General features: G+C 39.3%; 1 protein-coding gene across 1 annotated transcript in view; it reads right to left on the bottom strand.

Annotated features, from left to right (window-relative positions):
- The window catches only part of CFAP126 (cilia and flagella associated protein 126), a 28,040-nt gene extending 17,069 nt beyond the window's left edge, over window positions 1–10,971 (bottom strand). The window contains exons 1-3 of the mRNA XM_030842016.3: window positions 10,926–10,971; window positions 10,547–10,709; window positions 10,196–10,317 (exon numbers count right to left, since the gene is read on the bottom strand). Of these exons, the coding sequence (XP_030697876.1) occupies window positions 10,196–10,317; window positions 10,547–10,709; window positions 10,926–10,971 (331 nt within the window). The remainder of the gene's footprint in view (window positions 1–10,195; window positions 10,318–10,546; window positions 10,710–10,925) is intronic.
- Window positions 10,972–14,795: the final 3,824 nt, after the last annotated feature.

Genomic DNA, 14,795 nt, shown 5'->3' with positions numbered 1-14,795 from the left:
AGACAGTACAAATAGATAATGTTAGAAAGAAAGAGACACAGAAAAGAAAAATTTTTATCTATTCTATGTAAATATGTTTGAAAATCTACATTAAATGTATAATGTTGTATAAAACCCCAATTTAACAGAATTGACCCCTGTGGAGACAGAGTAAAAACATATCATTTAATATAAAAGAATTAGAGAAAATGGTTAGAGTTACCCCACAAAACAAAACAGATCCAGATAGTTTCATAGAATATATTATCAAATTTAAAAAAAAATAAATCCTTAACTTTCTAAGCTATTTTAGAGCATGGCAAAAGAAGGAAAATTCGCAAATTCACTTTATGAAGTGGGTGTAACGTTGATTCCCAAACTTGAATTTTGGAACCATGACAAAGACTAAACAAAAAGCACTCTAGATCAACTTCACTTATTAATATTGATACAAAAATCTTATATAAAATATTAGTAAGCAGAATCCAATAGTATGTTAAGAAAATTGTATCATGACCAAGTGGATAATACTCTATGGATGCAAAGATGGAGAGTCAAAGGAAGTACATTAATATAGTTTATCATATTAATTGATCCAAGGTAAAAAAAATGCTCATCTCCACAGATGCATTGATAAATTTTAATACATAACACCACCACCAAAAAGTAAAAAGACAACTGGGGGAAAAAGTTATACCACAGGCAAAGAGTTAGCATCCTTGATAAAAACAACAGGGACTTCCCTGGTGGTCCAGTAGGTAAGACTCCACGCTCCCAATGCAGGGGGCCCAGGTTCGATCCCTGGTCAGGCAACTAGATCCCACATGCCACAACTAAGAGTCCACATGCCAGAACTAAGAAGCCCAAACACTGCAACGAAGATCCTGCGTGCCACAACTAAGACCCGGCACAGCCAAAATAAAGAAAGAAAGAAAGAAAGAAATGTTAAAACAAACAACAACAAAACTTCTAAAAATACAGAAGAAAAAGACTAATAACCCTATAGAAAACTGGTTATAATGGGGCATGTCACAGAGAAAGACATACAAATTGCTGTTAACCATATGAAAATTGTTCAGTATTGCTCATAATTTTAGAAATATTGAAATTAAAACTGCATGGAGATACCACATTTTACCCACGAGACTGCATAAATCTAGAAGTTTGATAACGTACTCTGTTGGTCAGTCTATGAGGAAACAGGCATTCTAATATGTTGAGTATGGAAATGTAAAATGGTACAACCTCCACGATGGAGACTTTGGCAGTATCTAGCTAGCACAGTTATCAATGCCTTTTGATTAAGCAATTCCATTTTTAGAAATCTATCCCAAAGATACTCTAGCAAAAATATGAAAAGTGTCAACTATTATATGCAGCATTATTTGTAATAGCTACAGACTGGAAACAACTCAACTGTCAGTAATATGGTATCTCCACACAGTGGAGTACTACACAGCTGTGAAAAGCAGTGAGGAAGATGCTGCTGTGGAATGATCTCCAGGAAATACTTTAAAGTGAATAAAGCAAGGTGTAGGACATGTGAATAGTGTGCTACTGTTTATATTAAAAAGGAGATATAAATTATATGTGTTTCTAATAGAAAAATGATGGAAAAATAAGTGGTATGATTAGTGATTACCTTTAGGTAGAGAGGAGAAATAATGCAGAAAAGATAGGGGTAGAAGATAAACTTCTTTGAATATACCTTGTTTTGCAGAGTTGATTTTAGAACCATGTAAATATAATTATAAAATTATAATTATAATTATATTATATTTATAATTATAAATATAATTATAAAATTATAATATAATTATAAAATTAAGATTAAAAAAAGGTAATTCCTAAAATAAAAAACAAATGAATTCTCATTATTTTCACAACAGTTTTCTTTTTACAGAGATAATTGGCTAAATACAACAGCTATATAAATGAGTTAATACCTAAACAGCTATACTAAACAGCTATATAAATGAGTTAATACCTCTACTACTAAACGTCACAAATTTCATAACCAGTTTTCTTTCTTAAGACTAAGTCTCCCTCTAGTGGAGATTAGTTTTACAACCAGTCCCCTACCCCCTACACTACAAAGGAAGAAATCTTTTGCCCATTGTCTCCTGCCACCAAATCCTTAAATTACATAAGTGTTAGAGTCATGAGGAGGAGGATGTGGTGGAAGATATTGAGCAATGGGATAGCAAAGAGTCAGGGACAGAGTCAAGTTTTAAAAAGAAGTGGGGGGGAGGAGAGACTCTAAGAGCCAAGAAAATTTGGTTGTTCAACCCAGAATGGGGAAGGAACTCCAACTTCCTGTTGTTGGAGGATTGCCACCACCTCTGCGCAGAAAGATTTGATTAATATGTCAGTGTCGCTGTGTACTCAGGGAAATAGCTCCCCCTAAGGCATTGCTTTAGGGAGAAACCTGGGTGAGAAATAGTGGTGAGTAGATGAAGAGTGATGGGAGTCAATTCCAGGCATCTCTCCCATCCCTCAGGACTCTCCCAGAGTCCCACTGACCCTTGAGGTCAGATGCATGAAAGCTTTGCCTCCTTGGAAACTGATCATGGGGAAAGGTACTGGCACGGTCTCTTCAGTTCCTGGTAGGGAGAGGAGAGTCAGAGACTGGCCCACATTAGTGGTTGCATAAGGCTGAGGAGGGACCTGAGGGTGATGGCAACTTGCTACAGGATTTCTTTCAGGGACGAGGAAAATTTTCTAAGGTTGTGGTGATATTTGCACAACTCTGTGAATATACTAAAAGTCAATGAAGTGTGCCCTTGAAATGAGTGAATTGTATGGTCTATAAATTATATCTCAATAAATCTGTTACCAAATAAATAAATAAGTAAATGTCCCCCCCCTACCCCCACCAGATCTAACTCCTTAATTCAGTTCTGGGGGCCTGCTCTTCTACATATCTAGCCTAAGAATACTGTCCAGGAAATTACTCATTTGAATGACTATTTCAGCCAATTCCCACACCTTTCTTTGTTCTGCCTTCACTTCCTCCCTTTAAAAGGTGAATTGAAATCCTAGATGGAAAAAATTGTCCTAACTAGGCGTGGTGACACTTCCTGTGGGCAAAATGTAAGAAACATGTTGCTAAAGGCCAAAGTTCTTAATATAACAATAAGTAATGTGAACGTTATACAATGAAATATTATCAGCCTTAAAACATGAAATTCTGACATGCTACAACATTTGGATGAACCTTGAAGACATTATGCTAAATGAAATAAGCCTGTTACAAAAAGACAAATACTGAATGATTTATTTATATGAGGTACCTGTACTTAGAGTGATCAAACATCATAGAGGCAGAAAGTAGAATTCTACTGGGGGTGGCAGGGGAGATGGGGAGTTATTGCTTAATAGGTACAGAGTTTCAGTTTTGCAAGATGAAAAAAATTCTGGAAATAGACAAGGGTGTTGGTCATATAACAATATGAATGTACTTAATGTGACTGAACTGTACACTTAAAAAGGGTTAAGATGGTAAATTTTATATGTATTTTACCACAATAAGAAAAAAAATTTTTTTAAGTGTTGTGTAATGTGAACTTCACTGAAGACTGCCAAGTAATGAAAATAGGTACCGATGATGCTAGGATAAGATCTCGTCTCATTTTAACAAGTACCAAGAGGAACACCAGAGCTCTCCAGAGTTCTGTGTCCCTCCTTGTTACATACAGAAATCACTCAATCATCATTCACACCTCTTCTCTGAGAACATATTGCCTCAGACCACTCCCAAATTTTACCCTCTCCTTCTTTGTTTGTCAGAAATAAGGCACAGAGTCAGTAATTTCCTAAAAAGTCTAGATCAGAGTTTTTATTCTCACAGTTATCAAAATTTTTTGAGCAATTAAAGTAAAGCCAAAGTTTTTAAACTTATTTTTGCAATAGCCCCTTGTAAAATGAGAATAATATTAGTACATTTTATATATGAGAAAACTAAAACATAGGAAGGTTAAATAATTTGTCCAAGATGCACAGCCAGTAAGTTGCAGAACCAGTTTTCAAACTCCCAAACTGACCTGTTCCTGAAAGTCCAGACCCTAAAATCTGAAATCTCGAGCCCTCATTTAATCTGATTGGATAAGTGAAGCAAAACAAGTTTCTCCTGTGGGAAGTCTCAGATGTTTAACTTCCAAGCGTACATTAAAACTCTTCTGTAGTGGAAAGGGGATATAATATACACCATTTCCTCAACTTATTTGACCACTGGACTAATTTTTCATGGAGCATCTCAAGGAATTTTCTTAGCTGAAATTTTGCAAAACTTTACATGTAATACAGAATATTGTTTTTGTATTTTTCAACTACTTTAAGAGAATATTTGAATTACTTTCTCTCATTTGGAAAAATTTTTAAATTGAGATATTGAGAAACTTAATGATTTGCCTAAGGCCATAACCAGTTAATACTGGAGCTGTAATTAGACTCTAGGTCTTCTGGCCACAATTTCAGGGATTTTTTTTTTTTTTAATTATAGAAGGAATATATTCACATTGTAGAAAATCAAACAAATCAAACAGAGATATGCAAAGACTCCCCCTCCGCCACCCCCCAGCATTCCAACCTCATCTTCCTTGGGGAAAAAACTATTCTAGTTAAAGTAGATTTGGCTGCAAGTGACAGAAAATCTAAAATAAGTACCTTAAAAATATAGAGAGGTTTATTTTGCTCCCATGAAAATGTCCAGAGGTATGCAGTCCTGGGTTGTTAGAGGAGCTCTGCTGCTTGAGGACCTCAGGGTCTTAGATTCCTTCCAGCTCCATCCCAAGGGTGGAACCCTGATTCTCATAATCCAAGATGGCAGTAGTTCCAAAGGGCATGCAGCAGCTGTCTTTTATTTATTTATTTATTTATTTATTTATTTATTTATTTATTTATTTATTTATTTATTTATTTATTTTGCGGTACGCGGGCCTCTCACTGTTGTGGCCTCTCCCGTTGCGGAGCACAGGCTCCGGATGCGCAGGCTCAGCGGCCATGAGCTTACCCGGACCAGGGCACGAACACGTGTCCCCTGCATCGGCAGGCGGACTCTCAACCAGTGCGCCACTAGGGAAGCTCAGCAGCTGTCTTTTAAGGAATGATACTTGAAGCTGTCACACAAAGATATTTCCATTTTCATCTCATTGGCCTGAACTTAGTCACTGACCGTAGCTCGCTGCAAATATAGCAGGCTAGGAAAAATACAGTTTTTATTCTGAGAGGTTATATGCCCAACTAAAAATTACATTACTAGAAGAAGTGGGAGAAATTATGTCAGGGAACTGTTTCTGAAACTAAATAATCGTCAGCACTTGTTATGCATCCTTTCAGATTGTTTTCTTGTACTATACACATTACTCTGCAACTGGCCTTTTTCATTTAATGTATCACTGAGGTATCAGAGTCCTCAGCTAAAAGAAATACAAATCAACTCTGGCTAATTCAGCGGAAAAATAACTTATTAAAGGACATTGGGTAGTTCATACGATTTCTAGGGAGATAGAGAATTAGACTTGGATTTTAAGTTATTCCTGTTAGTCCTGACGAATTAGTACCCTGAGCTGCCACTGCCACTGGGCAGGAACACTGCGGCTTGCATATCTGACTTACTCTGCCCTCTGCCCTGGCTCCATGGGCATACGACCTATGCAGTCCCATAGGGCCCTGCACTGAGAAAGGCTGTGACCTGGGTTTGTCTGTTGTTCCTGTCTTGAAATTCTTAATAATTTTTGAACAAGCGGCCCCACATTTTTATTTTGCACTGGCTCCCACAAATCATGTAGCCAGTCCTACGTTCTGGACATTGGGTGCTACTATTTGAGTCACTGTGATGACTACCACCTCTAGAAACTGGCTGAAGCTGCCCCTGTTGCCATTCCCCTCACCAGGCTTCATTCACTGCCTTCCCTGCTTCTTCCCCTCACCTGTTTCCAATTCAAGATGTGGGACTGGTGGTCTAATCTGCAGATTTTCTAGCTGCAATGGAGGCTAGAAAAGTGAATAGCTGGCATTTTATGGTGGGAGGAAAGCTGTATCTTACAAGGCAGAGGCAGCGGTGGTTGGGTGGGGATCCCCCAAACATAGGAAGTAGGTTCAGCGGCTCAATAGTCAAAAGGAATCAATAAAATAGAACCACAAAGTATATATAAATTTATCTCATTTTCTTAAACAGTTGCCTAATATTCCATAGTGGAGACATTTATTCAGTCATTCCCCTGTTAATGGGCATTCAAGATATTTCCACTTTTTGCTACCACAATATTGTAATAAACATCTTTATACATTTGGCCTTCTATACTGATGGTTTTATTTCAGTAGGCTAGATTCTTAAAAGTAGAGTTGCTGGACAAAAGTGAACATGTATGCTTATTTTTAGTATATATTGCCAGGTTACTTTTTAAAAAACACAGTGATTTATATTCCCACCAGCAAGATACAAAAGTGCTGTTTCCTCCCATCCTTTTAGTCCCTGAATATTATTACTCTTTTTCTTTTTATCAATCTGATGAGTGAAAATGATATATTATTCGTTTAATTTTTGGTTTTTTGACTACCAGCACCTTTTCATATGTTTATTGGCTACACTGAATTTCTTTTTTATGAATTGCCTATTCATATCCTTTACTCACTTTTCTATTAGTTTGTTTCTTTTTCTTATCAATTTGTAGGCACTCTTTGTGTGTGTTAGAGATACACTTTTTCAGTCATATGTGTTGGAATTATTTCTCAGAGCATGTTTCTAGTTTTTTTTTTTTTTTACTTTATTTAGGGTGTCTTTTGTTTTAATTTCCTTTAAAAGATAGTTAAATATGTCTTTTCCTGTATGGCTTCTCCATTTGTTTGGTTATTCTTGCTTAAGAAGTTTTCATTGTACATTTATGTGTTGATTGGTTATAATAAGCACGTATTTCTTTTGTAATAAAAATATTTTTTAAAAAAGGAAAAGAAGTTTAAAACCTTGAAAGAGTAGCCTGAAGACTTTTATTCTTAGGTCCAATTCTATTACCAACTAGATATGGCCTTGGACAAGTCACCAAGTTGCTATTTCATTGTCTTAATTTTACAAATTAAAGGTAATAGCATCTACCCTGCCACTTCACAGGATTGTTGTAAAGATAAATCAGGTTTTTTAAAAGTATAAATATGGGTTATAAAAATATAAGGTATTATTATTATTATATGTTTTCCCTCTTTACTTGAAAGGTAATGTGATGAGTAAAGAGATCACTAGATTAGGAAGTCATGTTCCATCTTACGCCAATTACTAACCAGTATGCCTTTGCACAACTTGTTTAGCTTCTATGGGATTCAGTTTCCTCATCCTTAAAATGAAAGTGTTGGTCTCTAAGTTTCTTTCCAGCTTTAAGGATCTAAAGATATTGTAGCAAAATCCCTAACAATAAAATTATGTAATTTTTTGGTATTAAAGGATATTCTTAGTATTAAGTGTTTAAATATGTATCTTGAAGATACATAAATGGAGAATGGATTGGAAGATGACAACTATGGATGCACTGAAACTGATTAGGAGCCTTCTGCAGTTGTTTAGGTGAGGGGTGATGGTAGATTGAACCAGGGTGAGAGCAAAGGAAAATGTAGAACAAGTGAGCTAGCCTTAAAAGTCTCAGGTGATCATTTGGCCCATCTTGGGTGTTTGTTAAGTCACAGCACGCACTCAAATGATGGACAGATGTAGGTCCAAAACCAAAATTAATCTTCCTATTTCCCATTCCGATTCACATTTGTTCTCCAGTTTTACGTCTTAAGACTAAGACTCTTTCTAGTGCAGACCAATATTTTGACATAAGTAGTGGCTCACAGTTTACTCATTACATTCAGATATGCATGGGAAAAAATGTAGCCTATTTTATAATTGATCTAACCTGTTCTTAAGCCTCTATCTTACAGGATGTGGAGAAATGGGGGGAAATTTAACTGCCCAGTTAAAGATCTCTAAGTTTTTTCTTGTTTAAGTTGTGGTGGTGATTGTGTTTCCAAAGATGACAACAATATGTCCCACCCCGTAAGCTGTTTTGAAATGTGACCTGGACAATTACCCTACAAGAGGTAGAGTCTATTTCCGCTCTCTACGAATCTGGGAACTGCTGATATGTAAGTTCCAGGGTGGAGACTTAACAGATCTGTAGCTTCTGCCCGCCTTGGTTGGGAACATTCCCTCTTGCTAGTCTGTGCCATGTAAGAAGACCAGTTACTTTGTCAGAGATAAAGGCCATGTGGAGAAAGGCCTAAGGCTATCTTGATCATTCTAGTTCCAGCCAAATTCCCATCTGAGCCCCTGCCAACCGACAGAACCATAGAAATAATAAATTGTTATTTTAAGGCACTAAATTTTGAGGCGGTTTTACAGAAATAGATAACAAAACATGGTATTTGGGGGTTAACTCAGTCCCTATAGGAAGATGCTTGGTCTTTCATCATTCCTCTTAATTTTTCAACAGGGTTGCAGCTAGATATTCCATACCACATGCTCTTAAACGTGATGCTGACACTTCCACTGAGGAGTCTGTATTCTCTCCTCTTGAATTTGGGTGGGCCTATGACTAAGGTGGAAGTGACACAGAGCCAAAGGTGACAGCTTCTGCTTGGTCCTCTTGGGATGCCACATCTTGGAGTCCAGCCACCTTGGATCTGAGGAAGCAGAGAGACCTCATGGAGAGTCCACTTGTAGGTGCTGCTGCTGACAGCCTCAGCTGAGATCCCAGCCGACAGCCAGCATAACATCCAGACATTTGAATGAGCAGCTCCAGATGATTCCAGCCCCCAGCCGTCAAGTCACCTCTGCCCTCCAAGTCTTCCCAGCTGAAGTCCCAGAGATTTTAGGCAGAAACAAACTGTCCCCAACATACCCTTTCCAAATTCTTGACTCTGGAGTCGTTTGTTACACAGCAGTAGATAACGAGAACACTCTCTTATTCTCCTCAAGGTGGCATCTAGGTGAAGGTGGACCTACCATGACCTAGAGGTAGCAGAAAAGGAAGGCAACCCTGTGGCTGGCAGCTGGCACCTTACTGCTCTCAGATGTGTTGGGCTGGCCTTGTCCCTGGGTGCCATGTGCTAAGTTGCAGCTATTTCTGTTGGGCCTTTTGCAATCCTGACATTAATTGCTCAAGTCCATTGACCCATCCCATTCATTTGCCTCTAGCTGCAAAGTCTCTGCCCAGTAAGCTGTTTTGTCTCATTCCCAGACTTCTACAAAAGACATTTGTTCTAGTCTAGGTGTCTTCCCTTGGAAGGAGATGGGAGTTAAATCTATTCAGAATATATTCCTCTCTCCTCCACCCCCCACCAGCGACTCCCAGTGTGACTGTATTAGACCAGATGGTGGGTCAAGTTCTCACCTTCTACTCTTAGGGGTTTTTTGTTTGTTTTATTTTGTTTTTTTAATCCATTCCTCAGGAGTGGGAGTCTCAGAGTCCCTTCCAGCACTAGCCCCACCTTCAGGGTTTCATTAGAATATTTGGGAGTGTTCTGCAAGGGGTGTAGGCAGGAGCAGCTGTGTTTAAGGTAGCAAGAAGTACTGCTGGCACCCCAACCTCAGTTTCCTGCAGTTTCCCCACTGCCTCACCTTGTTGTCAGAAACCAGGCAATTCACCTCTTCCATGGTAGGGCTGGGGCTCACATTCTCTTGTTTGACTTGGACCTCACAGCTACTCCCTCCAAGGACTCCAAGACAAAGTACACTCTTTATAGGCCTGGTCTCAAGTGATGCTCTGATTTAAAAAGGGATTTGTGGACAATCAGTACAAATGACCTGGGTTTGCGTCAAAATCCATCACTAGAATGGGAACTCAGGCATATGTCTTTACAACTTTATTTCCTCATCTGTAACATTTTGATGATTATCTCATAAGATTGTTAAAATGATTGACATTGTAAACTACTGTGATACAAAGTAAATGTAAAACAAATGTTAGTCATTATGATTAGAAAGTGTATGATTAGCACGTTATGATTAGAAAGTGTATATTAGCACGTTAAAAACTCCGAAAGCTATTTAATTAGAGAACTGCTGAACTCTGTTGAACCAGAATTTTCCTGGTTAATACGTCCACAGGAACACTTTTAAATAGCACACCTATAATTGGGATTAGGTGGAGATGGAGGGGCTGGGGAGAACGGGAACACACCCGGCTGGAACACGCACATGACTATGAAGTGTTCAGATCTATGGGATCGCCACTCTCCTCGGAGCAATGACAAGGCCCGGTCATTTCCAGCTCCTGGGGCCGAAGTGGGGACGCCAACAGGAGGCTGCCTGCGCTGTGCTCCACTTCCCTCCCACCGATGTGTGGCCGGTATCGTGTCACGTTGCTCCCATTGTCGGGAACCGATCAACACTTTCCAGGTTTCCGGTCCTGACTCAGGCCTGACTTGCGGGAAGGCTCCCCGCTGCGGTTGCACTGGGAGGAGCGGGGGCGGGGCCGCCCGCGGGCGTGACGGCGGGCAGGGGGCGGGGACGTCCGAGGGCTGCGGCCGATCGGCCTTCTCAGACTTCCGGGAAACCCTGGCGCGCCTTTTCTCTAGGCCTCAGATTTCCGGCCTTGAAACAGGTTTCTCGGGTTGTACAGTTAAGCCGAAGGTGGCCTTTGTGTAGGGTTCGTGACCCGGAGACGGTCTCTCAGGAGCCCGGATTTCAGGTGTGTCTGGGGACCCCTGGGCGTCTCGGTTGACTCGCGCGCTGCCCAGTTGTTGGCGCTCGGAGTCTGCGGAAAACGAGGAAGGAGGGGTTAGGTGCAGCCTGGACGCCCCCAGGAGTAAGAAGGCGAAATCACGCGACGAATTAATTTTTGGAGATATTCGCGTTTTTATTGTTTAGTTAATGTGTCCATACCTTCTTTGTTTTTGTAATGAAAACTTATAATCTCGCCTTTGCCTAACTAGATTGCTCTTTTCTCATATTACGTCTTTTTTTTTTTTACCATGTTTGAATTCGTCTGCCCCCTCCAGAAAAATGTCCACTGACATTTTCACTTAAGTTAGGTCACATACACTTCTCGTTTCTATTTAGTCTTAATGGTATTTTTTTTCATCTTAAAAACATTTGATAGTTTTTGAATAGGTGATATATAAAAGTAATAAAAATAAATCCACACACTAAGAAAGTTAATACAGAGAACAAACAGGTGGTTGCCAGAGGGGAGGGGTGGGAGAGGAGAGAAATAGGTGAGGGAAGTTAAGTGGTGCAAACTTCCAGTTACAAAGTAAATGAGTTAGGAGTATGAAATATACTGTGTGGGGAATATAGCCAATAATAATGTAATATCTTTGTATGGTGATAGATGGTAATCATTTTGAAATGTATAGAAATATCGAATCACTATGCTGTGCATCAGGAACTAACATAGCTTTGTATAGATCAAATATACCTCAAAAACAAACAAACATACTAATAGAAAAAGAGATCAGATTTATGGTTACCAGAGGCAAGGTCTGGGGAGAAGCAGAATTGGATGAAGGTGGTCAAAAGGTACAAACTTCCAGTTATTAGTTAAATAAGTACTAGGGACATAATGTACAATATGATAAATGTAATTAACACTGCTGTATGTTATATGTAAAACTTATTTAAGAGAGTAAATTCTAAGAGTTCTCATCACAAGGGAAAAAATTTTTTTAATGTTATCTTATTTTGTATCTATATGAGGTAATGGATGTTCACTAAACTAATTACGGTAATCATTTCATGATGTATATAAGTCAAATCATTATGTTGTACACCTTAAACTTACACTGTGCTGTATGTCAATTATATCTCAATAAAACTGGAAGGGGAGAAAAATCATTAAAACAAAAAACAAATGAAGACTGGCTTTGAAAATTCCCTGAGCAGACAAAACCAGTTTAGTCATACAGCAAACCTTAATTTAGCTTATTTTGCAAAGCAAGGGAGACTAATTTGACCTGGGTCACTTCTTGCTCATGCCTCTGGAAGTCATAGGCACAACTTAAACTCTTCGCCAAAATTGATATGAGGTAACCACTAACCAATCCCTATCACTTAAGAAAATTCTAATATTGTAACCAATCACTGTGAATAATAAGCAGTCACTGCCTCCTGACTAATACAAGCTGCTTTGTAACAATACAGCTGGCCCTTCCTATTCCTGGCTTCCACATTCTTGGGCTCAACCAACCAAGAATCAAAAATATTTGGGAAAAAAATTTCAGAAAGTTCTAAAAAGCAAAACTTGAATTTCTCGCAAGCCAGCAACTATTTACATGGAATTTATATTGTATTTACAGCTATTTACATAGCATTTACATTGTATTAGTTATCATAAGTAATCTAGAGATTAATTAAAGTAAATGGGAGGACCTTAGTAGGTTAGAGGCAAATACTACACCATTTTATATAAGGGACTTCAGCGTTCAAGGATTTTGGTGTATGAGTAGAGGTCGTGGAACCAATCCCCCACAGATATGGAGGGACGACTCTATACCCCTGAGTTTTCCTCCACGTTTGGAGTGAGTGCGCCTGGTTTGTGAACTTTCTTTTTGTTGTGTGCACAATAAACTTTTACTACTTCAGTGATTCATTGGTTTTACTTCTGCTGTTTCTGAACTTTTGACAAAGTACTGGGTTGGCCAAAAAGTTTTTATTTTCACCAAGAACTTTATTGATCAATGTATACACCATTTTGTTCCACTACCTTCTGCCATTTTTCAGGCAACTTCATAATTCCATCCTCGCCAAATTTTTTATCTTTTTGAGCAAAGAACTGTTCCAAGTGCCTTTTACAGTCTTCCAGGGAATTGAAATTTTTTCTATTAAAAGAATTTTTTTTTAATTTTTGCGGTACGCGGGCCTCTCACTGTTGTGGCCTTTCCCGTTGCGGAGTACAGGCTCCGGACACGCAGGCTCATTGGCCATGGCTCACGGGCCCAGTGGGATCTTCCCAGACTGGGGCACGAACCGGTGTCTCCTGCATCGGCAGGCGGACTCTCAACCACTGCACCACCAGGGAAGCCCTATTAAAAGAATTTTGTAAGGACTGAAATAAATGGACATCCAAAGGTGCAGTGTCTGGTGAATATGGCGCATGAATCAGAACTTCCCAGCCAAGCTGTAACAGTTTTGCCTGGTCCTCAAAGAAACATGTGGTCTTAATTTATGACAAAGGAGGCAAGAACAATGGAGAAAAAACAGCCTCTTTAATAAGTGGTGCTGGGAAAACTGGACAGCTACATGTAAAAGAATGAAATTAGAACACTACCTAACATAAAAATAAACTCCAAATGGATTAAAGACCTATATGTAAAACCAGACACTCTAAAGCTCTTAGAAGGAAACATAGGAAGAACACTCTATGACATAAATCACAGCAAGATCTTTTTGACCAGCCCCCTAGAGTAGTGAAAATAAAAACAAAAATGGGACCTAATGAAACTTAAAAGCTTTTGCACAGCAAAGGAAACTATAAACAAGACAAGAAGACAACCCTCAGAATGGGAGAAAATATTTGCAAATGAAACAACAGACAAAGGATTAATCTCCAAAATATACAAACCGCTCATTGAGCTTAATATCAAAAAAAAAAAAAGCCCAATTAAAAAATGGATGGAAGACCTAAATAGACATTTCACCAAAGAAGACATACAGATGCCAAGAGGCACATGAAAAGATGCTCAACATCACTAGTTATTAGAGAAATGCAACTCGAAACTCCAATGAGGTATCACCTCACACCAATCAAAATGGCCATTATCAAAAAAATCTAGAAACAATAAATGCTGGAAAGGGTGTGGTGAAAAGGGGACCCTCCTGCACTGTAAATCGATACAACCACTATGGAGAACAGTATGGTGGTTCCTTAAAAAACTAAAAATAGAACTATCATATGACCCAGCAATCCCACTACTGGGCATACACCCTGAGAATACCATAATTCAAAAAGAGTCATGTACCACAATGTTCATTGCAGCTCTATTTACAATAGCCAGGACATGGAAGCAACCTAAATGTCCATCGACAGATGAATGGATAAAGAAGATGTGACACATATATACAATGGAATGTTACTCAGCCATAAAAAGAAACGACGTTGAGTTATTTGTAGTGAGGTGGATGGACCTAGAGTCTGTCATACAGAGTGAAGTAAGTCAGAAAGAGAAAAACAAATACCGTATGCTAACACATATATATGGAAGGTAAAAAAGAAAAAAAGTGGTACTGATGAACCTAGTGGCAGGGCAGGAATAAAGACGTAGACATAGAGAATGGACTTGAGGACATGGGGGCGGGGGAGGGGGAAGCTGGGGCGAAGTGAGAGTAACATCAACGTATATACACTACTAAATGTAAAAATAGATAGCTAGTGGGAGGCAGCAGCATAGCACAGGGAGATCAGCTCGGTGCTTTGTGATCACCTAGAGAGGTGGGATAGGGAGGGTGGGAGGGAGGCTCAAGAGGGAGGGGATCTGTGGATATATGTATGCATATGGCTGATTCACTTTGTTGTACAACAGAAACTAACACAGTATTGTGAAGCAATTATACTCCGATAAAGATTATAAAAAAAAAAAGAAAAAGAGGGCTTCCCTGGTGGCGCAGTGCTTGAGAGTCCGCCTGCCGATGGAGGGGACACGGGTTCGTGGCCCGGTCCGGGAAGATCCCACATGCCGCGGAGCGGCTGGGCCCGTGAGCCATGGCCGCTGAGCTTGCGCGTCCGGAGCCTGTGCTCCGCAGCGAGAGAGGCCGCAACAGTGAGAGGCCCGCGTACCGCAAAAAAAAAAAAACCAACCAAACTTATCATATATTTTATCTTGTTATCATTTGCCTCACCCACTAG

Source organism: Globicephala melas, chromosome 1 (assembly GCF_963455315.2).
Source record: "Globicephala melas chromosome 1, mGloMel1.2, whole genome shotgun sequence".
NCBI lineage: Eukaryota > Metazoa > Chordata > Mammalia > Artiodactyla > Delphinidae > Globicephala > Globicephala melas.
Note: the sequence above shows the minus strand (reverse complement) of the source record. Positions and strands in the feature narration are given on the sequence as shown.